Source organism: Phalacrocorax carbo, chromosome 1 (genome assembly GCF_963921805.1).
Source record: "Phalacrocorax carbo chromosome 1, bPhaCar2.1, whole genome shotgun sequence".
NCBI lineage: Eukaryota > Metazoa > Chordata > Aves > Suliformes > Phalacrocoracidae > Phalacrocorax > Phalacrocorax carbo.
Window position 1 is genome coordinate 152,771,826 of NC_087513.1, and position 26,524 is coordinate 152,798,349.

At 39.9% G+C, this 26,524-nt stretch overlaps 1 protein-coding gene across 5 annotated transcripts in view; it reads right to left on the reverse strand.

Moving 5' to 3' along the window:
• The window catches only part of ARHGEF7 (Rho guanine nucleotide exchange factor 7), a 128,434-nt gene that overhangs the window by 49,946 nt on the left and 51,964 nt on the right, over positions 1 to 26,524 (reverse strand). For 4 of the 5 annotated variants that reach the window (XM_064440242.1, XM_064440219.1, XM_064440236.1 and 1 more), the window contains 5 exons: positions 23,120 to 23,250; positions 20,937 to 21,138; positions 11,245 to 11,333; positions 4,610 to 4,704; positions 4,223 to 4,318 (listed from right to left, as the gene is read on the reverse strand). In XM_064440242.1, coding sequence (XP_064296312.1) covers positions 4,223 to 4,318; positions 4,610 to 4,704; positions 11,245 to 11,333; positions 20,937 to 21,138; positions 23,120 to 23,250 — 613 coding nt within the window. Of the gene's footprint in view, positions 1 to 4,222; positions 4,319 to 4,609; positions 4,705 to 11,244; positions 11,334 to 20,936; positions 21,139 to 23,119; positions 23,251 to 24,596; positions 24,681 to 26,524 lie in introns of those variants that run through there. The other variant, XM_064440230.1, reaches the window with a different exon arrangement.

Below are 26,524 nucleotides of genomic sequence, written 5' to 3' on the forward strand. Positions count from 1 at the left end.
TATACACACACATTCCCCACAGAACCTGTCACAAACTGGACACTTTACATTATCTGGGTGGCATTTTCTGCTTTTCCCAGTCTCCTCCCACAGGAAGATAAACAGCAGAATTTCCTGCCCCCCTCTCAGCCTCTTGAAGGAGCTGGAGCATCAGTGATGCGTTTGCTATGTTTGCAGGAAGTCAGTACAGACAATGTCTTGACCTCAAAAGCTCACAGCAGAGAAGACCCAGGACAAGGGAAGGTCTGCAAACATTAAGGGATAATTGTGATTAATGACTCCAAGGGATGCAGCTTGGAAAGAAACACAAGATTAGATGTAATCTCCTGAGGCTTCACAGTTCGCAAGGTTACTTAAATAAGGGGGACACTTTACAACTTTCTGAACTACTGTTTGCACAAATGGAGGCACTATTCAACTTACAATCCATCAGTTTAATTTTCAATGCTTTCTTCACAACCATACCTTTCACTATTTGTCTTCTTGCCTTACCTCTCAGACAGCAGTTAACATGCATGTTTGTTTCAGGTAATCTGAAGTCACCGCCTTCAAATTCACTTAATGTTGATAACCTTATTTCTGTTGATACTTGCAATAACCAAAAGCAAGGGACAATATTGGGATAAACCTTTAACAGACTTAATTTGTATCTGCACTCCAAAACCAAACCTGAAACACTGATTAGCTTTGGATTACATTTAAGCCATCTCCCCCTCTCACCCTGGTTTCCCTCCCCCGCACCCCTTTTTTTTTTTTCATTCCCATTCCACTCCAGGATCATCCCAGAACATGAAGTATCAGCTTGCACTCAAACACAAAACAAGATAAAGAAAACCAACATAGTTACTGCGACTGCAAGGGCAGGGACATGAAGGCAAGAGGGCAAAACCCAGCTATGGCTATTATGGTGCAAGGAGATAAGTCTGTGATGTGGTACTACCAAAAAGACAGCCAGTGCCTTCAATTTGCTACAGAAAGAGATTGTACCTAAGCAGTACATGCAGACTGGAGTCACCAGCCAGCCTGTGTGTCGTTTCCCTCCCCTTACTGACAAGTACAGCCATAGACTGACAGCTTCTATTCCCAGGTAAGTGGAGTAATTTTTTATTGGAGCAGGAGACTTCTGTTCAATTTTCTGCTACAAAAAAAAAATACCCAAAGAGCAATACTTTCAATAGGGATGATTTAAATCAGCCCAGAGATCACCTGATGGACACTGACTTTGTTCAGAGACTCCTCTGCTGTGTGAACCACTGCAGAACTGAGCTTTGGCAGACTGCAGACCTGGAAAGAGACCTAAAGCACCAGCCCACTTTCTGTCTTCAAGAGACCGCAGCACAGAGCGGTCTTGCTTTGTTCACTGTCAAGAAATCCACCCTTTTGCAACTGAAGACTCCGGCAGCATCTTGCTGCCTTGTCAGTTACTACTCTTTTCCATCCATCAAAAAAGTGCCCTTGATAAGTCAAAAAACATGCTTTTGAAGCAGATCAGCCAGAAGATTCTCACTCAGTGCTAGTTAGACTCTATTCATATGTCACTTTTGTTTGGTAAATAGAGAAGTCAGAAAGGTAGAATTAACCCCAAACAAACCCATCCGATGGTGCCCACCATCCAGGCAGGCAGACAAGAAGTGTTCCTGGGCCTGTGACAGATGGAGCAGCCCATAGGAGAACCACAGCAATACCACAACAGAGGCCAACCTGGACAAGTTCAAAGAGAACTAACCTTTAGCAATGCACCAGAAGAGTTTTAAGGTTGGGGGTGGGGTGGGAGGATGACACACAGTCAAAACCAAACCACATCCCCAAACAACTCTCCCCTGAAACACACAAAAAGCTCGCTACAGCGCGTTATGTGCTGTGAAAAAAATCCCCAAAATATTTAACACCTTGAGAAATAAACAAGGCAGCATGGTGCAGGCAGGAAGAAGAAAAGCACCAGAAAGTTTCTGTCACTGAAGTACATGCCAGAATTTGTTAAGAGAAAACTCAAATGACAACTGACTTGAGTGGGGTGTGGAATGCAAAAAACCATTCAACTCTCACACCCAGGAACATGAATTTGTCAAGCAGCGTAGGCTGGCGGCACTACAACTGGCGTTTGGTCATTCTGACATGTCAAGTTAGAAAAAACCACAACACTGGATGCTGCAGTATGAAGTGCCTGAATGATAGAACTATAAGCTCTCTGCCAAAAATAAACTAAAATGATAAATCTATTTTCAGCTCAGGAGCTACTCTGAGTTTACAGAACAGGTTCACCAGCCAAAAAAACATGGCAAAACGACAAAAACAAGGCAGCAGGGCAAGCATTCTTCTACACGATGGGAATTATGATGGATTAGATTCAAAACAGGAGGAAGCTGGATGCTCAAGTCAATATGCTATGATGAAAATTAAACTGAAAATACAACTTGGCATGACCAGCATATTTATGAAAAGAAAACAACACAAAACATTTGCAGTAACCCTTCAGTAACCCTGGGGCATCACTGCCTCTGCCCACCTACTAGCATCCGTTATGTTCCTAACATATCACAGAACAATATTTCACTTACCAGGAAGAAGAAATAAAGGACATTAGGAGAAGGTGTTCTAATAGAGTTTAAAAGAAATTCTAAATAAGCTTTCGGAGCTATAAGCTACACTATGATATCATATTAATCCACATACCAAGTTAAAACATTAAAGCATTAATGTTTATTTAAAGGCATACATTCTTCCACTCTTGGTTTTAAGACCACCTTAATCAAAAGTTTTAAAAGATGACAGTCTGTTTGTGCAAGGTACTTAATTTCTGTAACTTCCAATTCCCAGAAAAAAAATAACAGTAATAAAATAATGAGAAAAAGCACAGTGACAAAAAAAGAAAGGAAACACTTAAGTATGTGGACAAATGACCGTTCTCAGGGATTTAGACACCTAACTGATCAAGTTTAACTTGCCAGAAAGAACATCATTCTTTCTCAAACACGGCGTGGAAGAAAGGCCATTTCAAGAATGTTTCCATTCCACTGCTGAATAGCCATCTAAACTGCACTGTCCTCCTTCCCCTTCTCTCTAGTCCAAGTCACCTAGAGGCAGAAGACAGGGAGAGAAGCCAGGTGGTAGGACATGGGACCCCAATTCAGCAACAGACCCATACGCACATTACTGCCTAGTGAAGACGCAACTTATACCTTGTCAAAGCTTCCTCTTTTTCTCTGAGCTCTTCTGTGTGAAGAGGAGGAAGAGGTCAAAACAAGACACGCTGAGCTGATCTAAAGATCACTACTGCCAAGAGTTATTTTCTCCTCCATCCGAGATATTCACTCCTCCTCACAGCCAAGTACTCCCAGCAGACTGAAACCTGTCTAAGCCGTCAGTATCAATTCAAATTATTAACTTGGCAGAAAAGAAGCAAATTTGGATTAGCAAGCTGCCTTAGCTCACCACATGATCAGACAAAACCAGAACACAGGCAAGGAAAAGGACACAAATGAGGTTTGGAACAGGAACTCCACTTTCAGTGGAGTTTCAACACTGGAAAATTGTTAGGAGAATTCAAATGGGACATGGTCATCTTCTTTCTTACACCCCAAAGTGCTGAGGTACAAGCTGTAAAATATCTAGCTACCACTTCAGCCTAACCTGTGGAAGGAGGACAGGTTTCTTCACCCCCTTCTTTCTGTGGTTCATGCTTCCTGTATGGTACAGTACAGGCACTGAGGCTATTTTCTTTTAATTCAGATTGCTCTTTCTGCTTATCCTGCATGCATCTCCCAGCACATTTTGATGACCACCATTGTTCAGGGCAGAAAAATACTAAGCACAAGTGTTCTCATATAGTGTCCTTCATCCAAGTCACCCCCTCCTCCACTGTTCCATTGCAACATAAGCTGTCTTCATTCTTTCTCTTTCTCTTAAGAAAAGACTTAAAATTCATGCCTCCAAAACAAAAACCACCACTTCCTCTAACACTTCCCCACTGGTATGCAATCACAAAATGGAAATTCATAAGTTGTTTCCAAATACATAAGAATTCCCACCTCCGCCAGTACATCCTAGGGCCTATATCTATCTGCACAAGCAATCAATGCATTATCCAAGCATCTATTACTGTACTGCTGAAGCAACTACCCTTAGAGTGAAAGAAACAAAAATTATCACAAACAACATACTGTAAAATTCTAACAAGCAAATATTTTTTATTATTTGTGTATCTGGTATGCACAGTACTTACTTGGTGCATTCTTCTAAAGACTGTACAAGCATTTGCTGGAATGAACTTATTTCTTCCAGGTTTCCCATTAAGTATGAAGTATTTGCTGAGTTTAACCTGGAGCCAAAGGAATAAAAGGTGTTTAGGTTTGCAGTTATTGACTAATTGTGCTTTAATAAAACCTACAACCTTAACAGAAAATGCTTAATGATTCTTAGATCAAGGACCAGACTCTTTTAGTCAGCAAGCAAACTGAATAAAAGCAAGCCCTGCCTCAAAAATCTCACAGTCCACGAAAGAAAATACACATTATGACACTGAAATTGAATTTTTGACCATGTAAACCCTCCCCAATACACAAGAGATCTCAAGCTTAATTTAAAAACAAAACAAAGCAAACTCACATACTTTTCACTGGCTTGTAATGGTCGCAGGTAGTTTGAAAGCATTGTTTGTAGCTCCTTAGCATATTCATTTTCTGTTTCTAATATATTTTGTAGCACCTACAATAAATGACAGTTGCTAATTGGTATTTTTAAAGAGATGCTTAATGTTCAAATCAATACCAGTTTTGAAGCATACTAAAATTTACTTAGCACTTGGAAAATTTAAATGAGTGTTCCTACATTAAAAATTCAGATACCAGCAAGAAAGCATTGAATACTATACATCTATGTAATTCACTGGAAAAAAACCACCACACACAGACGATGAGGCATTCTTTAGCCATATACAAAAAAGTGGTAAGCTAACAGGAATTTCACTACACTTAAACTTTTACTGTAAAATTTAAGAGCTACACAGAGTGTTCTTCCAAAGCTAGGGGTAATTAGTCCTCCTATGTACTTCAGAACAGTCAAAGATCACCAGAGGTTGGTAAAGAACAACAGATGTTGTAAGAGAAGTGAACAATTAATGTCATTTTCTCAGTCTCAATTACAATATATTACAACTAAACTTGCTAGCAAAGTGTTTACTTATTCAGATGTGCTATCCTACCCAGAAGGTCTGAATATTAACAAATTTATAAATATCAAGTAATTGACATCTCTACCTAGCAATATGATTAACATTATTGCATTCTTTTTAAACAGGCTGCCTAACCTTCCACTGTGAGTGCCATAATACACACTACCGTGACAAAATTACAACAGATTCCGATGCAAAGCCAAGAATTCACGAAATACAGCACACACTTGTTTATTGGCTGAATAGAAGTCAAACAACTGGAATACTCCCAAATACGTACAAGAAAGCATTTCACTGGGCCATCTCCCGAGAGACTGCTTTAGGATATCTTCCAATATATTCACATCAAGTTCTGCTGTGCTTCTAGCAGGCATATTATTTTTTGCCTCCAAAAATTAATGATTTAGCAAGAGAATCATCAGAATTAAATGTAGTTCAATGAACACAGCTGAGCTTTGAAAACTTTCTGCTATTCACTGGTCACAAGCCACACCACAAACCTTCTCATTTTGCTACATCCCATAGTTGTCAAGCCTACAGTAATATCTCATTTCAGCATTTATAGTAACGACTCTGAGTGCATTATTCACTGTTGTAGTCAATACTCTTTCTTAGGAAATAAAAAAAGCCATTCATTCCTAAATGCAAACCTGATGAAATAACTTTAAATAGTTCAGTATGTCAATGAAGAATTCACTGTTCTTTTCTTTGGTGTCATTGATTCTGCTTATTCCTTGAATGCTTCTATTCATTTGGGGGAGAGAGAGAGACCACTTTTGCGTTCATTCTTTTGTTGGAAATCTGAATCCTGAACTGAAGATTAAAATGTCTCCATTCGCTGTTAAACACTATGACAGAAGAATGTCACAGGGAAAGTTATGGTTACTGCTAGGAAGCTACAGCATAAAGTACAACATGGGCACACAAATTTTTAAAAAAGCTACGTTGTTTTGACCACTTAGACCAGAAAAAGAAAGAAAGAAAAACATTTCCATTAATCACAGCACTAATTAAACTCCAAATTCTCTTATATGTGTATAAACAAAGTCAGTCAATGGTTAAAATGGAAATGTAGAAGTATTTTGGATCCCTGAGGTTCAAAACTAAATGCAAGACCAATGTTTTCCAGTATGGCTTTTCCTACAAAAATCTCCCAGCCCAAAGTCAGTAGACAGTCATTAGTAGGGAAAAGGAGACTGAAAGCCAAGGACCAAAACACAGGGTCCTGACAAAGCACTGAACAGCAAAGACATTCAAAGATAAAAATAAACAAATTCGCTAGAGATCTTGAAAGGCTGCACTACCGCTTCCATTTCCATTCTTTGCTATAAACAGCTGCCTGAAAAGCTTGAAGTAAAAGTAGTTTCATGTTGAACTCAACTCCATTATTTTCCTGTTCTGGTTTGGATTTTTATTTGAGGATTTTCTTGTCTTTGAGAATATGGGATTGAAGATTAAAAAAAAAAAAAAACTTAAAGGAAGAAAAAAGAAGAGTAAGAAAGCTTAAAAACTAGAATTAGCAACCTGGTAAGTTACCAGAAAAATCAAAATACATGCAAGTATAAATAAAACTATGTTACAAAACCTATGCAGAGTATTAGATACACTTATACTGCTTTATGTTATTCTAGTAGTTGTATTACACAGTACTTTAGATATACATTGTTTAAACAACTCCCAAAACACCTTTTTTTTTTTTTTTTTTACAGGTACAGTTTCCACTGCATACAACATTCTTTTACTCTCAATATCTTTTTAAAAGAATAGTCTTGCTCATATAGCTCTAAAACATCAGTTCTGTGAAATCTCATATGCTTCCATCTTGACTTACCTACCTCACGGAGAAGCTACGAGGATTAAATGCTTGGACTGTGCTTTGAAGCGATAAGTAGTCAGCATTGCAAGTCAGTATTTTGGCACCAGAGCACCCTTACATTCCTCATAACCACATCTCGCCCGCATGCTCTAATAATCACCTTTCTTCCCTTTCCTGCTTTCTGTGCGTTCTGGCTGCTGCAAGACCCCATGAAACCTCGAAGACCTTGTTTCCACAACTCCACCACAACATTTGCACAGATAAGACTGGGTACCAAAAGAGCAGCATTGAAGTGGCAGCTTTTGCAATCTGTAACACTGATGAATAGCAGGCACAGACAACTGAGCTCACACAGCACAAGCTCTCTCAATTACACAGCATGGAAAATTCAAACATGGTTAACAATTCTGTCACACAAAAACCCAGTCATCTCCCTAAGGCAAAAACTACCACCCAAAAATGGATTTTAAGTGACCTACATAAAGCTGATAGCCTTCTATATCAGAGGAAGAAAAGGCAGGTTTCACAGCCACGCTTGGGCATGATCCTGCAGCACACTCCTCACTTATGGGAGTAGTATGGCACTCAGCTGAAATATCATGTACTTCAGCAAAATGGTGATCAGTGTCTAATTTTCCTGGATCATGAGAATCTGAGAGATGAACCCCTTAAAACAGGCCCAAGAGGGGCAATGTAAAGCACCACACAAGTACACCGTATCTCAAGGGTCCTCAAAATTTATAAGCTTCAGTAAGCACAAACTATTGGCCCAACTTCAAAAGTATGGCCTTCAAAAGGAGTGCTTATTTTCTATCACTCGAACACTTAAATGAAAAATGAGGTCATCCAAATACTCATACTACAGAGAAAGTTGTCCATTTCTTTACCTGCTTTTAGAACAGCTACTTAATCTCAAGGCAATTGTCTGTAAGATGAGATAACCTAATTTTCTTTTGGACAAAGTTTTAAATTCTAAAGGGATTAACAAGTAAAAATAGAACTCAGTAACACCTGCTCTGTCTTCAGGGAACAACCTGCAGTAATATGCCCACTTCTTCAGTAACAATTGACTAAATTAATTCTACATGAAAAATACTTCATCCTTGATCACAGGTCTGGTTCATATTACACACTGCTACAGACTTGTACCATTTTGTGGAGGACAAGACCTTGTAGTGCTAGTCATTCTCTGCTAACCTGCATTCCCAAGCCAGGCAAGACGTATGGATAAACCAAATGTGCTCTGACTTCTCAGCAACACCTGGTACAAGGTGCAGCTAATAAAGCACACTGAGACTAGAGGGTATGTGATTTGTGTTATGAACTTCAGATGGATCTCTGTGAATCCATAAAAATAAAGCACATATTTACAAGGGGGTAAAGAACAGGTGAGGCCAGTGAAAGTAGTCTCCTCTTCACACTAAGCAAACTTCCCTTAGCCTATCCCAGCCCTTCTCCCAGAAAGGGAGATCAGCAGAGCCTCTCCTACTGAGCACTTTCTGAACTTCCTCTGAGCTGCCTTTTAATTTTGTCCTCAGTCTGACGAATGTACCCACAGGTGCTGCCTGCACCTGCACAAATCCTGCCCTAGGAAAAACAGCAATAAATAATCATGAGGTTTACAGGGTCTCAGCACATGCCTGTACAGTGGAAGATAGCCACAAGTCAAAATTAGCAAGCAGTCCCAGAGTACTAGCCTCAAATCATGCTTGGCTGTCAAGAGAGCCTTTAACACAGACTTTAATGCTTACTCTTCAACTCAGGCTACACCCTTTTAACTACCAGTTGCCAAAGGTTTATCTGGAGCTGTTCTGTTTTTACCTTAGTATAGGCTCAATGTTGTTATCAGTGCAGACTGATGGTACGACTTCTAGCACAGGAAAGTCCTCTATCTGCAGCTTATGTATTAAGACAGAATAAAAACTCAACTCACAGGTTCAACTGCTTTCACTTCAGTGAATGGGATTGCCATTTATCTACATGTAAAAATCATTACGTGTTTAATAATTATTAGAAATAATTGTTTTACATTGCCATCAGAAGTACTTAGATTAGACTAGTTAGCATCTAGCTTTTCTTGAAAAATACTAGGTTTTAAGCACAGCAGTAAAGTCTTACTTCTCTGAAACAGAGTGCATGCTACAGCACAGCCTCTCATTCTTTAAACAGAAAGAATAAAATGGTGATCTGAAAAAAAAAACAACACCCAAGTGGGGGTATTTGCCACACTGTGGAAAAATGTGAAAACAAGGCAAGTATGCAATTCACTGGAGACATATTTACAAACAGCACTCTAGGGCCAGTGTTCTAATTTACAATATATATATCATTATGAATTGATCACCTCTGCCCCCCCGCAATATATCATCAACAGTTATTAAATAGCTAGCAATCGAAACAGTGGGAATCTTACTACATCAATTAAGTGCACCGAGAAGTTGTACATGAGCAAGACGAAAAATAACCTAATTCCAAGAGTAGGTATGATGGTCACCAGTTCCACCTTTTTATTTTTAATTAAAGGTGATATTTCAAAATTTTATGGCCTGTTATAACTTTGCACAAAACCATAGTTAAGGCAGCTATTTCAAACATTTACTTCCTATTATTTTCACTGAAATACACTATCACCCCCCAAAATGGCCTGTATTACTCTTACCAAGTAAAATATGCAACCATAAGATTCAATTTATTTCAGACACAATCAAACTGGAGTTTTAGTTAAGCCCAAATTAAACAGCTGCAACTCTTACTTTTCATTAAGATCTATCAGGGAAATAATAATATAAGATTATAGATGAGGCATGTATTCACCACTGACTTAAAAAAAACCAAACACCACCCACAACCAAAAAAACAACAAAAACCCACACAATAAAAACAGGCCCCCATGCTAAAGGACTAGTGTTCAAGACAGATGCCAATTTATTCTAATTAAAAATCCAACATAGATATAGTTTAAACTTAAGTAAGAGCAGTTTTCTACCTAGTGAAGAAACTAAACCCTCTCTTCGTTGTATTCACTTCAGTTTACTTGTCTTGAAAAACATAGGTTTTAACATCGAAACAATAGAGAATACATGTTTGCTACTACACACTTCAGCAACTTTGGAAAAAAAAGACTATAAAGAGATATCGTGAAAAACAAAAATAAAAGCTATCCACTACTTTTTTGCTGGACATACCACAGTAAGATCATTACTTCCTGCAGTTCGAAGGAAGGTGTGCCTGCACATGTACAATCTGCTGTGACTAGCAGGTGTGGGATACAATGGCCAAAGAATTGCAGCCCTCCCTTTACCATCGAATTACCGCTACCAACAGAGGCGCCAGGCAAGCCATGGGGAGGAACAGGGGGTTGCTTCGTTGTTTTCAGTCAGGGGACTATATTCAAAACTACTCTGTTCTTCATGCCACAACCGCAAAAGATTAAAGCATAAAACGAGGCTTTATCATCCCTGTTGAAAACTAACAAATAAAATGAAAAAACAATGACAGCTGCTTCAAAGAAAAGCAAAAGAAACCTTGTATTTTGGTTTTACACCAGCAGGGAGCAGTGGTTAACCGAAACAGTAAGATGCTTTTTGCTTCCCAATGTATCTACTGTTAGTAAATAAAGGATTCTCCAAATGGTTACAACATTACCTTTAAAAGACAGAGTTTGGTATGTTTCCTACACGCATCTACTAAAGAGGTCTAAGCACTAGGCTAAGAATTCCTAGGGGTGTGTTAAAGGGAGACTCTGGCTATACCGCTTTTGCTGTGAAATCTATCCATCAGCATAAGGGAGAGGCTCTTGAAGTTAATATTTGAGTTGATTTATAAGCCTGAATACAAAGGAGGCAAATTCATTCAAAATGTTCAACCTCTTGTTCAACAAAAAGGACAAAAATATTTTTAATCATTTTAACACAGCAGAATTTCATTAGCTCATAGACATTGGGGAAAACTGATTGCATATTTGGGGGATGGGGAGAAAAGTGAAATTAACTAGCAAAGCAAATAAAATGAGCATAATAAATTACAGAAATGCCTGTTATTCACTTTAAACTATTATTTTGCATCATGCTTAAGAATCCATATTATTATATTCTATTAAACTAATAATCTTGCTTAAATGAGAATTCACTAAAACCCCTATCTAGTTTTGGCACTGAGGCTCTGACAAGACTGCCAAATTTTCCATGCAGATAAGAGCTTTTAGTCAAATGACCTTCTAATACATAACAGCTCACACAGAGGAAAAAAGGTCACTCACCACATTGTAATAGCTTTTGTTAATTGCAGACGTATCAAAGCCTTTAGGTGGACTCTTCAATGTACCTGATTTGGGGGAGACCGGTTTTTCTGAAATGTAAGATATTTTTGTGTCAATGGGGTGCAATTTCATAGCTCAACACTAGAGGTCAAACAAACTGCTTTAAAATATTTGTAAGATACAGTGAAAATAGCGCTACACTGAGAAACATACATACTTGTGCTTGAAATTATTGGTAAAGAATCAAAATGTTCATACATTCACAATGAAAGAAACTCTAGCCTCAATGAAGGCAAGTAAGAAAATCCCCATTCTTTTTCCTGGAACCAGAAAATCAGTTAATGAAAATAATTTTGGAAAAGCTCATTTTCAAAAACAACGAGTTATCTCAGACTGCAATTAAAAAAAAAGAAAACAACAGGCATTTCCAAACACTACACGCACTTTCAAACAGAAGTGGGATTAAGTTTTGATATCAATTTAATGAACTCGGTAAAAGCAAGTGACCAATCAAAGGCTGAACATACCAGAGGTGGGATATTACACTCAGTCTGGTTGAAATGGAGAATCAAAACACTGTACAAGCAGTGAAGTGACTTACCAAATGCCTACCCCAGAAAATCATCTTTTAAAACAACCCATCTTCTATTGTTAAGGAAGTAAAAAATAAAAATGCTTATGCAGCACTTGAGAACAGAGTCCATCATAACAAGAAATGCAATCCTTCCTATAATCCCACAGTGAATCTACCCCTCAGCAATGCATGCTTCTCCTGGAAGGACAACAGAAGTCCGCAAGATCAAAACAGCAGTCCTCAGAGTTATCTGAGTGCTGACTGCCAGAATGGAGAGGCACAGAAAACGCACTCCTAAGTCCTTTCCCCCTCCCCACCTCTACCACTCTCCTAAATCAATCACAGAGGAGCAAAGATGAGGGGAGAGACAATCAAAAGCATCATGCTGCATGCTGGAGAAACAGAACTAAGACTTACAGCATTTCTTTTTGACCTGTCACACTTGACTTTTCACACAACCAACTGAGAATGCTTGTGAGACTGAATGTACTGGGCCATTATGGTGTTTTGTTTTGGTTTTGTTTTTTTTTAAATAAGCAGGCTTGTCTAATATGCAAGCTTCAAATAAGCATTTGAGTAATTTGTATCCAAACAGTAACATGTCGGTCAAAAAAAACCACCACCAAAAAAAAGAGCATCATCAAAACATACCTACTGGAAGTTTTACCTTTATTTTAAAAGCAAGCTCCTCATTCAAATACTTTTTAATAAAGTTATATGAATAATTTAACCCTAATTTACCTGATACCTCAGGCCACTAAGAATAAATTATGCAAATCTCAAATACAGACCTGCCTTTCCAGGAAAAGCCCAGTCAGCCAAGCTAAGGGCCAGCTGTGGGCAATTCCCATGGACAGTAAAGCTAACCAGGGAAACACCACCATAAGCAGAACAGCCCATGTGGTACCAGCCTCTGCTGGACTGCATCCTGGGTAATTCACTGCTTCTTCAGGCTGCCCAGTTGCAGCCTCATGGATGTTGCAATCTCAGGCGAGCTGACTACAGATGCAGGCCACCCTTTTATCTCCACTGCCCAGAGCACTGGACAGGGTGGCTGGACCTGAGGCTTCAGCCAGCAGCCCATAAGGAGCAGCTCAGGCCCCCAGAGCATGCATGTGGCATCTTTGAGGAGAGTTACAGTGCAAAATGGAGAAAATCCCCTCTCAAAGAAGCTATTCTAAAAATAAAATATGGTCTTACAACTGCCAAACATGGGCAAAACATTTCTCTTTACCGTGTTCAGAGATGACAGTACAATCCTTTTGGATAATATCCCCCGCCCACCCCACCCCACCCCAATTCAGCTTTAAGCCGACAGACAGCGCTAAAACTGTCAGCCCCAGCAGCATTCAGCCGAGAACACTGATGCTCTCAGCCACCAGCCCTACAGCATGTACGTGCTCTGCTATACAGCCAAGTAATTCTAAATGACAGGACTCCTCCCAACCCCTCAAAACAAAACCATAAACCCAAGCAGATTTGTCATTAAACAGCCAATGTGAAAGAAGCACCTGAAGTCATGTTGTATATACAGCTACTCACTGATATATTTGTATGTAATGCTATTCATTTATGGGACAATTGCAATTTGTTTCTTTGTACTGAATGATGAAAATTATGTAGTTTACACAAACTTGGTAATTTGCTTTCGTTCTCTGTGGAAGCTCTTGACCTACCCTAAAATTTATAGTGACTTTCAGGTTCACTAAATACCTAAAGGTTTATTATTCACATGCCAGAAAGCATGAAAGGAGAAACCAGAGTTATTTAAGGAAAAATGTAAATACTTGTCACTGAATCTTTTAATACAGATGTCTGACCCTTGTGAATCTGGATAAAGTTGGCTGGTCATAGAAATCTGGCTCTTCTTCCAGCTACTTTGTTACCTTAAATAGTGTAAAAATACATCTCTTCCCCTAACTTTTTCTTCTCCTAAGCTGCTGAAGAAAGTGGGAGGTTTTAGCTGAAATATATAGTGTCATTTATCTTACCAGCTGTTTAGCCGATTCAGTTACCCATCAGAGAGAAACAACCAAATTCAGATTTAAAAACAGAACACAAAAAAGAATCACATGTTCAAATCATTTTGCCTGAACAGCCATAATCAACATTCAGCTTTTAAAATGCAAAGGCCATTTCTATTGAAGAAACACAGAATTAGACACAGCAAATCAGTCCAGCTGTCTGTCACGTCTGGTATTCTGCCTCCAAGCACTGCCTGGCTTCATAAGAAGGAATAAGAAACAGTCTTGTTGCAATTAGATTATTGCACAATGCATTACACATAAGAAAATCCTGATCTTACACATGAGATACCACTTTCTTAGCATAAAGTGTTATTTACTATCCTTCATGAAAGAACATTAGAGTTTGTTTGCAAACATACAGCATAATTCATTAAACGTTTCAAGCAGGTGTCACCCCCATTCATCATGCTGGGAACATAAAAAGGTCTATTCCATTAGCCTACGGAGTCTGTAGGTTTTGAAAACATTAGCAAAGCCCTAGCACCTTGCCCACTCCAACATGTGAGCTCTGTTCCCCAAAGCACCGGAAGAGAGCAACCTGAGCCAGACACCAACTTTCCCATATGGAAGATTCTTCCCTTCTCCCTACTTTTCTCCCAGTCCCAACGTAAGTCTGTTACATTAACACTGAAAACACAACGAAAACACGTACAGTCAAATCCAAAGGGAACAAGCATCTGCTCAAGTGCTGGAAGAGACCGTATCCAGCTGGTGACTGAAACCAAGATACAAGTTACCACTACCAGTTTCTTTCCTGATCAAAGCATTACATTCAGTTGCACCCAGCTACACTTGATAATGCTTTGAAGTGTCTAGTGGCTAGTGATTAACCAGACAGAATTCACTTAACAGATCATCTCTGGGTGGAGAGGGAGGTTGGCAAAGGCTTCTTAACATATTCTTCCAGCAAATAATTTTTCCTCAGTAGAACCAAAACAACTTAAAGCAGCTGTTTCTGTAACCTTTCCCTAAGCAGTAGATAAGATCCCATGAACTGTCTGCAATGAAATTATCTCATCCTTTACATCTACCTAGGTGACTGCAAAAGGACCTAATCCTTCCCCAATGTTTTGTTTCATTCTATTTCATTAATAGGCAAATATTTCTTTTACTCACCTTCAAATTACTGGTCATTCTCACATTCTCTCCTACCTCTCTTCTGTCATGTCTCCAGTTTATGTCACATTCATTTTTATGCAACAGTCTGTTTCATTCTACTCCACAAGCACTCCTTCAGGATATACCTTACTAAAGCATTTCAACTTTACTTCAAGACCACCACCATGTGTTTCTATTACTAGGCTATTGTGTGTAATCTAGATGCAAGGATCTGGGCTGTTTCATCCCATATGGGAGAAGAGATGTGCCAACCGGGACACCAAAAGCTACATGGTCCCTATTAGCGAAGCACTACAAGCAAGCTCTGTGTCTCAAGACTGAGCAGCTCAAGTTCAACACCAGGATGGCACACCTAAACTTGTTCCTGGCTCTCAAGCTGGTTCAGGCATCACTGTAACTCCACTCTGCAACATCAACCCTACCAACGCTTCTTCCCTAGTAGCGTTCACTTGTCCCAGACTCTATCCTATTGAAACCTGAAAAGTTGACACTTGAGAAGAGAACAATATACCCCTCCAAGCACACATGGTTGAGGAGAGGAAAGCTAGCATTCTTGGTGGGGTTTCTGTTGTTGTTCCCCAAACCCAAAAGTGTATCTGTCCTTCCCTCATGTACCACAGAGTGGGAACATGAGACATACTGTGATTTTTTTTTTTTTAAAACACCTAACCAGAAGTACCATTAACACTGTAATTTGCACTGGGCCTGATAACATAACTGTCAAGAAAGCGTAACGGAAGAGAGGCTGGGACACATTTATTTCTGAGAAGAATGAGAATAAAAAGTTTGTGACATATCAGGTGTCATTCTTCAAAGCTATATTCCCTTCTGCATAATCTCATGCCATTGAAATGGATTACACTTTGATAAAACCCAGCAAGTGACTATGGGGGTTTCTTTGCTTTTTTAAAAATCTGATTAACATCTGACAGTAGCTAAGCAAGCACATCCCATTCTGGCTAACCCCTATTCTCTTCATCACAAGGGAATACTCAAAACTAAGTCTCCAAAATCTACTGTGCGAGACAGAAGCAGCAGTGTAAGCCACAGGACTCCACCTACACCTTCACCCCTCCCTGCTCCTTTTTATGTAAGAAAAAAAAATAAACCCATCCAACTCAGCAAGGCCACACTGTCAAATATCTAACAGGTTTACACAGTATAAGTCTTTTACCCTCTGTCATGTGTAGCAGTATGGCAGGATGAAAATGAAGTCCTCTCATTTCAAAGTACTTTCTGACTAGTGATCAAAGAACATTAAAAAAAGAAAAGGCAAGATGTTACAGAGTTTAAAAAGGGAAATGAAAACATGCACACAGGGAGGGAGGGAGGGAGGGAGGGAGGGAGGGAGGGAGGGAGGGAGGGAGGGAGGGAGGGAGGGAGGGAGGGAGGGAGGGAGGGAGAGAGAAATGTACTATCTTTTTGATCCTTACAGTGTAGGCTTATACCTGAAAAGAAACTACTACTACATTTTTTCCTTCTCTTTGTAAGTTTGATCCTAAGTACCGCAGTTTCAAACGAATCCTCCTTTCCCCCTTGGGGCAGGGGAAGAAAGAAAACACACACTCAGAAGCAAAATAAAGTAAATAAATTAAAAAATTCAACATTTTCCATTTCAATTTACTTCCCCAAAAATAAAGTAATTGTTCAGCCTAAGAGAAAACTAAATGCTGTGCTCTGCTCAATAATCTCAGTATCTGCCCTACAACCACTCATAGCTCACCTCATACATGTATTAGCATTCTGTGCTAACAGTAATCATTGTGGCATAGCTAAGCAAACAAGTTACAACGCAGTAAACACAGGAACAGCTTTGTGATGTTTTAGCTACTCTGAGATACCTTATCATGTAACACACTCTCCTTGTGCAATATACGTAATATGGTTTACTTTTTTACTGAAGTCTTTAAGAAAGCAACATGGGTAAAGGCAGTTCCCATTACTAAGCAGCTCTTTCTTCCTTTCCTTCAATGTCTAACTTCAGAGCAAGCGTACAAGGTAAAATTACAAAATGGTTATCTGACATTAGAGGCTGAGACACTTGGGTTTGTTTAGCCTAGAGAAGAGAAGACTGCGGGGGCATTTCATCAATACCTATAAATATCTGAAGGGTGGGTGTCAGGACGATGGGACTAGGCTCTCTTCAATAGTGCCCAATGACAGGCCAAGGGGCAATGGGCTCAAGTTGGAACATGGGAAGTTCCACCTGAACATGAGGAAAAACTTCTCTCCTGTGAGGGTGCCAGCGCAGTGGCACAGGCTGCCCAGGGAGGCTGTGGAGTCTCCTTCCCTTGAGACATTCAAAACCCACCCGGATGCGTTCCTGTACCCCCTGCTCTGGGTGTGCCTGCTGAAGAAGGGGGGCTGGACAAGATGATCTCCAGAGGTGCCTTCCAACCCCTGACATTCTGTGATTTTAATTTAGAACGTAAATCCATTCATCTAAACATCTGATGCCTATGAATTTTCTGAGAATTAGAACAAAGCTACACATGCATAAAGAACTTTTTCCCTTTCTTCTGATACACAACTTTGTCAAGTCAGGTTCCAGCAGACTGAAGGGATTTATTTGTTCAAACCCACCAGTTCTCAGGAGCTCTCCAAATAACGCATCAAAAATGATAATGCACAATGCTGCCTGTACATAATTTCTAACTAGTTGCAGTATTTTCAGCCACATTGGAGAGAAGAAAGAAGGGTGGAGTAATACTGTCAATACCAGAACATTTTACAGGGTGTTTTGAAAACCAATTAGATGTTCAGGATGAACATTTTGTTCATAAAGAGACCTTAATCAAGAGCAAGTATTTCAACACTCCTACCCTGATGTTTTTAAAATCATTATAACAGAAAACACATTTTGATTTTTGACAGCGCAAGACAGCAAGTTCTGCTAACTAACTTTAAAATACATCAGGAAAAAAAATGCACTTTTGTGTTTTAACCTCATGCTCAAAGCATGAAGGCACTGAAAGCATTTCTGAATTAGGAAAATCGTAAAGTGAGGTACATATAGTTGCCAGAAAGTCAAGAAAAATGGACAGTGAAAGGCTATCAACTCAAGAAACGTCAGCCAGTCTAATGAAGACTAGCAAAAATGAGCAGGGGCACAGGAGTGCAACAGAGACTGTCACCCCATACATATAACCTAGATGAAACTTCTCATGAACACCCACCAGAGCCCATTCATGTAACTTCAGAGCTTTGTGGTAAATGACACTACATTCCTGTTTCAACGAGGACAGCAGAACAAATTAAGTCCAAGCCCAGGACGCAGTGGCAATGCGCTTTGACACAGAAGGGACGAGAATTATAGAAAAACTCTCTCTCTGGCACCTTAAACAATACCCACAAAGCAGAAACCAGTTAAGAACAGAAACGTTTGTAACAAATGTCATGGAAACAACCAAGAAAAGGAAAAAGAGAGCAGCAAAATGAGAACAATGAACTTCAAGTAAGAAGAATTTAGTAAACTTAAAAATATGGGTAAAAGAAGGATTCCCACTAGTGACAATGTAAAGGGAAAAGGCTCACAAGAGAGACAAGTCCTTTAAAAATTAGGGGCATCTCAAAGGAAGAACATGAAAAGTAGATGCAAATTGACATGATCAAATATCACAAATACTGCAGTGACCTCAAACACAGAAAAAGAAGCAAAAGTAACTAGCAGAAGTCAGGTCACCAGTTGAAATATAACTAACATGGACATAAGGGTAGTAGCAACAAAACATTCCATAGCATACATACATCAAGGGGGAAAAGCTGATCTGCAACTCAGTAGGGAAGAACAGTTAACAACAGACATGAAGAAGCTTTTAATATGTCATGCTTCATTCTACCACCCGCCCATCCTCATTATGAAAAGGTGAGCTTCAGACAATTCAAACACATACCTACAAAGGTATAAAAGCAGGTTAAAACTACTATTTTGATAAATTAAACAGTACCTGCTGTGCTGATTTGGCAGTAACAGAACTAGCTACATCCATGTTTGAAACCACAGAGGACAACTGAAGTTCCATAAAGTACTGGAAAAGGTCAAACACAGTAATTGTCTTTAAAAAGGAAGAGGAGAACAGAGAAAGCTAGAGAGCTACAAGTCAGTCATTTTAACTTTGTAATATTCAATAAATGCACAGAAAACAAAAGCAATGCACTCAACTTCCTGAGAAAAAGAAAAGCGCAGGCACGTATTTCCTTCCACAGAAGCAACTGAGCATATGAGCGAGCACCTCAAGAATGAAATCTCACAGAAGCCAGAAGAAGCAGCCCTTGTAGCACAGGGAACACACCTATACAGCAAAGGGAAAAGACCAGCTTAGCAGAAAACTTTTCTGATGGTGAGAAGTGAAAGTTAAACCTGGGACTGGAAGCAGTTCATCTCAGCCCCCAGGAATCAGACAGTGTGGCAAGGACTGGCAAGAATCAAACTGCACTTGGTACTAAGCTTGGCCCCACAGCTCACTCGCTTTCCTATTTAGGAGAGGTACTTCAGCCAAGTGAAGTATTCTTAAAAGAACCAACAACCTTTATTTCAGCTGCTGTCAACTTTTGGTTCTTGTGTGTTCACTGTTAAAAGCTACTTCCATTCTGGAGCCTAACCGCCCACCCAGGTTCCAGTCTCAGGAGTCAGAAGAGATCAAAACTGTTGAAATCCAAACAAGACCCAGCAGCAATGTTTTATAAATGCATAAGGACAGGACAAGATAGCCATCATGGCTGAAAGAGACTGCTACAACACTACAGACAAGAAAAAACAGGCTTCAGGAATTGTTTTTCAGGATAAGTCGCATCTGAGAGATCTCTGAAGAACATCAGAGCTAAGTCTTACATTGAGCCTATGCCTAAGGGGATCTAGTTGAAAATTGCAACAAAGTTACAGATCTAAGACTCTAGCATTCTGCAAAAACAGACTGCAGATACCAAAACAAGGAAGAAAATAAGAGAATGCAACTGGAGGAGAAAGAATAAGTTTAAAAATAGCGTTTTACCCTCACAACTTCAGTTCGCAATCGTGCATCTGTGTGGCTGCCTAAAAAAACACCCAAAAGCCATGCCAATGATTTTAGCTTGGCCTAGAAGATGTGTGTTTTTGTTGGAGCTGTGACAAGGGAAAGAGTAGTAAAGCCTCTCAGAGACCCTGGGTAATATTCTCCTACCAGGTTTATCCCCAATCTCTGAAAACAAGCAGAGACGGGGAAGAGACAAAAAAAAAAAAAGAGACAAGAAAAAAAAAAGAAAAAAGGCTAAAATGTCACCCACATCAATGTCCTGCTGGATTAAAAAGCAATGTTAGTTCTGATATTCAGTCATGAAGATGACACTTACAGAGGCACTTTCACTGTATGAAGTTAAAAATAAAACTTCAGAGGAAGACTGAAGCCTGTATAAACAAAAGTTGAAGGAACATGGAACAATAAAGAAAAGTCACAAATACATTTTCTTTCAAAAACTGTCACTAACATTTAGTAGATTTTGGTAGAACTGGGTCTGCTTCTAAGTAACAGGAGATATTTAGATATTTTTTAGTGTAGTTTGTTGTTGGGTTTGGGGAGGTTGTTTTGATTTGGTTTTTGGTTTTATTTTTTACAAAGAGATATGCAGGAAAACTCTCATTCAAACCCAAAGCACCAATTCAAAGTATGCCAGCATCAGAGCTAAAATCCAGCATTCTAGGAATTCAGACTGAGGAAGTCCGAGCAGCCCAATTGTGACAGACACAGGCAGACAAGCAAACAGAACACAGGAGTTTTCTGCATGCTTGCTGTCAATTTAAAAGTCCTAGACCACTCTATATAGCGAACTGGGGTAGAGGGGCATGAGTTCCTGAGCATTAATGACTACTGTGAATGAAGTTCAGTAAATACAGTCAAGCTTGAACAAAAAGCACCACAATTTTTAATGAATCAACCAACTATCAACCTCTACCCAAAGCAAGCGTTTGTGCAAATATGCTCTGCTTCAAAACTCACCATTTGATTTTATTTCTCGTACATAGTTACTTGGAAACCACCCTGTTTTGCCATTTAGAGTTCCTTCCCACCAGCCTCCTTCTTCCACTCTTGTAACGTGAATAATATCTCCTTTTGAAAAAGAAAGTTCATCTTCATTTGTCTGTTGAAAATTAAATTTTGCTCTCACCACCAACTGATGGTTGCTGTTATCTGTCATGTCCTAGTGAGCGAGAATACAAAGAACAAAAAGATAACATTAGAGATTTAAACAATTATTTCATGAACAAAACAGAAGTATCCATAAAATGGAAATAGCGTGTCCTCCACACACAACACTCCCCACACGTTTTTACTCTAAGCATTTGTAAGGGACAGTTTGCCATTTCCAGTATTTCTGTCATTTATCATCTATGGATTTGTATCAATCTAGGGAGTATATCATCTTATTACAGCCCCTTCAAATCAGAATGGGGTAACAGAACTAAAATAAGAATTATTCTTACTCCCCCCAAAAAATCAAATTATATTTTTTATATATAGTATAAATCAGAACTGCCTTTGGCAACTGCAAAGAAAAAAGCTTTACATCAGAGAGTTCTTTTCTAAATCTTTCTGGGCAGGGAGGAGGGTGGAACTGAGCTGGGTTTAATTTAATTCTGGATATGAAGAGTTTGCAGCTTAAAACACTGTCATAAGTAAGGATCAATACCTGTATTACTAGAAAAGTAACCTAGTGAGAAAATGACTGTGTAAGCAACCCTAGCCAGCTATCCAGGTAGCTGAATTTCACCAACATGTTGCCTATATAGCTGAGAAGTACTGCGTAATGTCACTGGGATCATGTAACACGTTAGCTTAATTCATATCCACAGCAATTATGTTATCGTATCACACCTCAATTTAAGAATCAGACTTTTAGTGACTGAGAAACTGTAGGAAAATAAAGGCAAGCACAACTGCAAAAACAAGCACAAAGTCCAAGATACTGCGAGTCACAATGTTCGACAATTAGAAGTGCCTCTGCCTTAGTCCTCTTTTGGTACATCATGTGCTTTCATCCACCATGACTGCCCAACAAGTGAAAAAGTTTTGCCTTAATAAACAGTAAAAAGCCACAAAATAAGCTGCAACATTGCACAGTGACATCAGCTACAGTCCCTTTACTCTGCCAGGATGGCCCTGCAGTAGAAGAAACTGAGTTAAAACACGGTGAGAACTGTTCCAAACTGATGATCTACAGCAGCAAAACCAAACTAAGAATTTCCCAGGTGTGGTCACTAGCTCTCTTTCCCTCCTTCCACTTCTCTCTGCCTCTGCAACTTTCTTCAGAGCTGCTCAGATCACCAAAGTGATAGAAATACTTAAAACTCTGATTACTTCAGTAATCCAGCTAACAGCTTTTCCCACAAACAGTTGCATCAGCAAAATTGAGTGGGTGGTGAACAGCAGAGTGAGAGCTGGAATTAGTGGCCTAGGGCAAGAGCTTGCAAGGGCTCTGCTACAAGAGAAAACACAAACCACACCTAAGAAAGCTTAAGCGCAGCACTGTGTTTAAAATTTCACATAGCAATCACCACATAGGACAAAACAGCCTCCTTCAAGCATGGAAAAAGCAACTTACAGTATGGATCTGAACCTGCCTTGCAATCCTTTTAGTCACTAAAAGCACCTTTCATTGCAGTTAGTTTCAATACTCCATCCTAATTTCAGCTGTACTGTAAAACTACCCACACCACTCAGTTACCTGGAGGCTAGTTGAAGGATTCACCTTGAAACGTAAAAGAAAACAGGAATAACTACCAATACTGCCAACATTAAAAGTACCACCTTTGCTGAGGTCTGAATATCCTTCCATCATCATCCCTAAACTCACAGACATGGAGAAAATTAGATTTTTTACTTTGAAAAAGCAAGTCCTAATACTGAAAAATAAGAAATAAATCCAGTAAGATACTGCACATGCAGACAACATGAAGTTGTAAGTGAGGGAAAAAAAAATAAATTAGAAGGTCACAGAAAGCTGCATGTATTTTGGAACATTATAAGAAAAGCTGCAAAAATAGAATGCGACTGGCTTGAAATACAGAGGTGGAAGAAGAAACACTTTGCTACGCTACTTTTTACTCATAAATCTTGTCAAAAGAAAAAAATTTTAAAAAGAAAATCACACCACAGAATGTTTTATTTCTTCTAGAACTTACCAAACTCCGATACTGTCCCTGCAAGAGTTTTGAAGTTCTACTGTGTAAAGACTGGGATCCCAGAGAATCAAAAGATTTTATCCGATGAGATGAGGGACGTGCGCATACAGAGTCACTGCCCAGCCCTATGTCTGTAGGAGGGGGAAAAAGAAGTAAATATTAGAATTTGAGAAATCTGCATAACTTCTGCTTACTTCTCTAAAACTCATGTGCTTAAAGCAGATTCAATATATCTGTAGTAGCTCAATAATTCAAGATTAAAGAGAAATTATAGTAATAAATGATTTGAAATCCTGAGACTCTGGCAGTTTCTTCCCCACACAGACCGGAAAACAATTTGGGCTGTTTAGGAAGATGAGGGTTAGGGTTGTATTTCTCCATTCCTACTCACTACCAGTCTATTTGAAGGTAATTAACCAGCATCATTTTTGCTAGTGGCCAAGAATTTTGAATGCATAAAACTTGCTTGAAGTAAAGCCAGCCACATCTGTTTCTTAGCTCTCCCCGCCCCCCGCCATCTCCTCAATTAAAACATTCCTTCCACTGTCTTTTTTCCTACGTTCCTTTGTCTCATCCCTTTTTTGCCAGCTAAGCTATTTCTTCTTCCTTCGGGGTGCGGGGTGGGGGAAGAAGATAGGACGAGTAGAAAGGAAGAAAGCTGCTTGCTCAGAAAAACAACATCCCTCCAAAACATCTCCCCTCTTCCATTTGTCTCTACTCCAAGAAGCACACCCATCTGTGAGACATTCGTTTGAAGGGCAGCATTGGGTGCTGTCAGGGTGCCGCTGGGGTCCCTGTGGGCTGGGAGGCATCAAGCAGATGGCAGGGCAGGGCTCATCTCACCGCCCCAGGCACTGGGGCAGCCCCAGCCCCAGACATCAAGCACCTCCCTGGGGATGGGGTATCAGCCCACCCAAGGGTGGGGTGCCCTCATGCAGATTAGCAGGCCACAGCCAGACACAGGCCTGGCTACACCAAAAGCAGCTCCTAAGGGCCGAGGTCAGTGCTGGCCGTGGTCTCCTGCAGCACTGCTGGGAGCCTCTCCCCAGCTTTACAGTGGGGCAGGGGTTGCACCAGCTCCCCCAGCCACCGGAGCCAAGTCTCCACGAGAAGGATGCTCCCAGGGCCCTTGCACAGGTGATATGTTACAGCAGACAAACATTGCTGCTCTGCACGGGTATGGCAAGTCATTCTTCTCCTCACGTTTTCCCACATACAATGAAATCATTCAGTGAGCATCTGAGCTTCAAGGAGCCCCAAAAGCAACGCAGTATCTTCTGTCCCTACACAAGCATCCCAGCTGCTCTCGTGGGTTTTATCCCTCTGATACTCTTTCCTAATAGTTTGCTTTGCCCCCAACACTCTACCTCCATCAGAGGCACATGCACACAACTACAGTCTCTCAGTTACTTTCAGACTAAAGCAGACAACGATTATGCAATCCTACTTATTTTTGGTCAAAGGGAAATACACATACAGCGGCCGTTCCATGAGAAGACTGTTGAGCAAAGCATACGTGCTGTTCCACATCAAACCTCCAGGGAGAATTTGATTCATCTGAACTGGAACACCTCTCAACTTCAACACAGCATCTAATAGCAGCCAAGGTGCTGGATGAGGGAAAGGGTTTTAGATCGACAATGAGCACAGAAAAAGTATGTTGACAAAGGATGCTCCAAGTCTGCCGTGACTGAGCAGAGAACACCTTCCTCAGGTGTCTATCAGGTGCATCTTCTTAAATAGCCTTTGTCATCCTTCAAAAAAACCCCTACAAATATACCCACGCTAGCCAAGTGGTACAATACTATAATAACTCCTATTACATTGCATATTTTGTATGGATAGTATCGTTACACATTGAAGGTATAAAAGACCTTTGTGAGCCTGCTTTCCTAAAAGCATTTGAAGGCCACTGTATAAATATAAATGCTAGTGATTATAGTCCATTACAGAAAGAACATACATATTTGTTTTCACAGACTGCCAGGAGAGAAATGGGACTAGATTATGGGCTTCATTTATAAAACATAACTTTAAAGTCTTTGGGAGCATTAGAATTAGCCATAAAGTTATCATAACCATTAGTAACTAACAGAACCTAAGGCTTATAAGTAACCTGAAGCATCTCCATGTCCAGTTTGCTACTTTTCTTATCTGGAGTCAAGTAGAACAACAGACACACCACCAAATCCAGCATTATACCTTGACACAGTTGACCTAGGAAAACAGGATCAGGTTTATTCATGGCAGTGTGTTCCAGCCTCCGGGCAATCCTAAACAATTTCTAGGTAGTGTTTTTCAAGTGTGGCCTGATTCCTGAAATTTTCTAATTCACAACAGCAGATCAATTTCTCAATGGGAATATTGTCAGAAAAGAATTCAACTCTGCTGCTAAAAAGTCAAGAATCTTGGCTGGCAACAGAATGTGCCTGTTTGACAAATATTAATTTGCTAGATTTCACAGAAGCTTCACACTTCTACCCATCCATCCAAAGATTTCCAGGGTTTGTAACACCATTTCTTCTTCTCTAACATTACCTCAGCTTTGCTATACCAGGTCCTCTTCCCTTACCTGTCTATGAACAGCAACTGGTACCTTGATCCTACCCCTCCTGACCGTAAAGAATTTGGAGTGTGAACATATGTATACCTGAAATTCTTGCAGATCCAGATGGGGATCTGAAAGCCATCTTCCAGCTCTAGAGTAGGGACATAGAGTTTAAAATGCCTTCTACACAGTCACCCAATTAAAGAAAACTGGTTGGAAGAACAGTTGTTCAGGAAGATTTATGCAGCTCTGCTTGCCCCTAGGAATGAGGCAACACCACAGTTCACATGTGGTTTTGATTTCTGGTTTCCATACCACCACCACCCTCCATGAGAGGGATCAGCCAGTGTCCTTTCTAAGGCCAGCTGCAGTTGTGGCTTTTTGATGTGGGTTTTAATCTATTGATGTCTGGACCAAACAGCTGCACTTTTCCTCCCCTTTAAAGACAGCTACAGTCAGTGTACAGCAGCTTTAAAGATGTGCTGAAATGGTTTACATTTGCACTTGCAGTTAAAGATAAAGGCAGCATCTTCAACTGCTGTAAGTAGCTTCGAAGCTGTCAATGGTATTACTCCATGCCCATTCATTAGAACTAAGAATTTGGTTGTAAAACTCACTCCTAAGGGCTGTTTTCTGATGCAGGGGGAGAGGGGGAGGGGGAGGAACAAACAAACAAACAAAAACAAACCAAAAAAGAGCCATGAGCAGCCCCCCCAAATAACTCTGTTGTAATGGTGCAGAGGAGTACTATGAAAGTGACATGATACTTATCATGTTATTATTAAAACAACACTGATCCACCACTGACTTTTCTATCAGCTTCCTTTTCCTCCCCACATGTACGAAAAAACAGACAA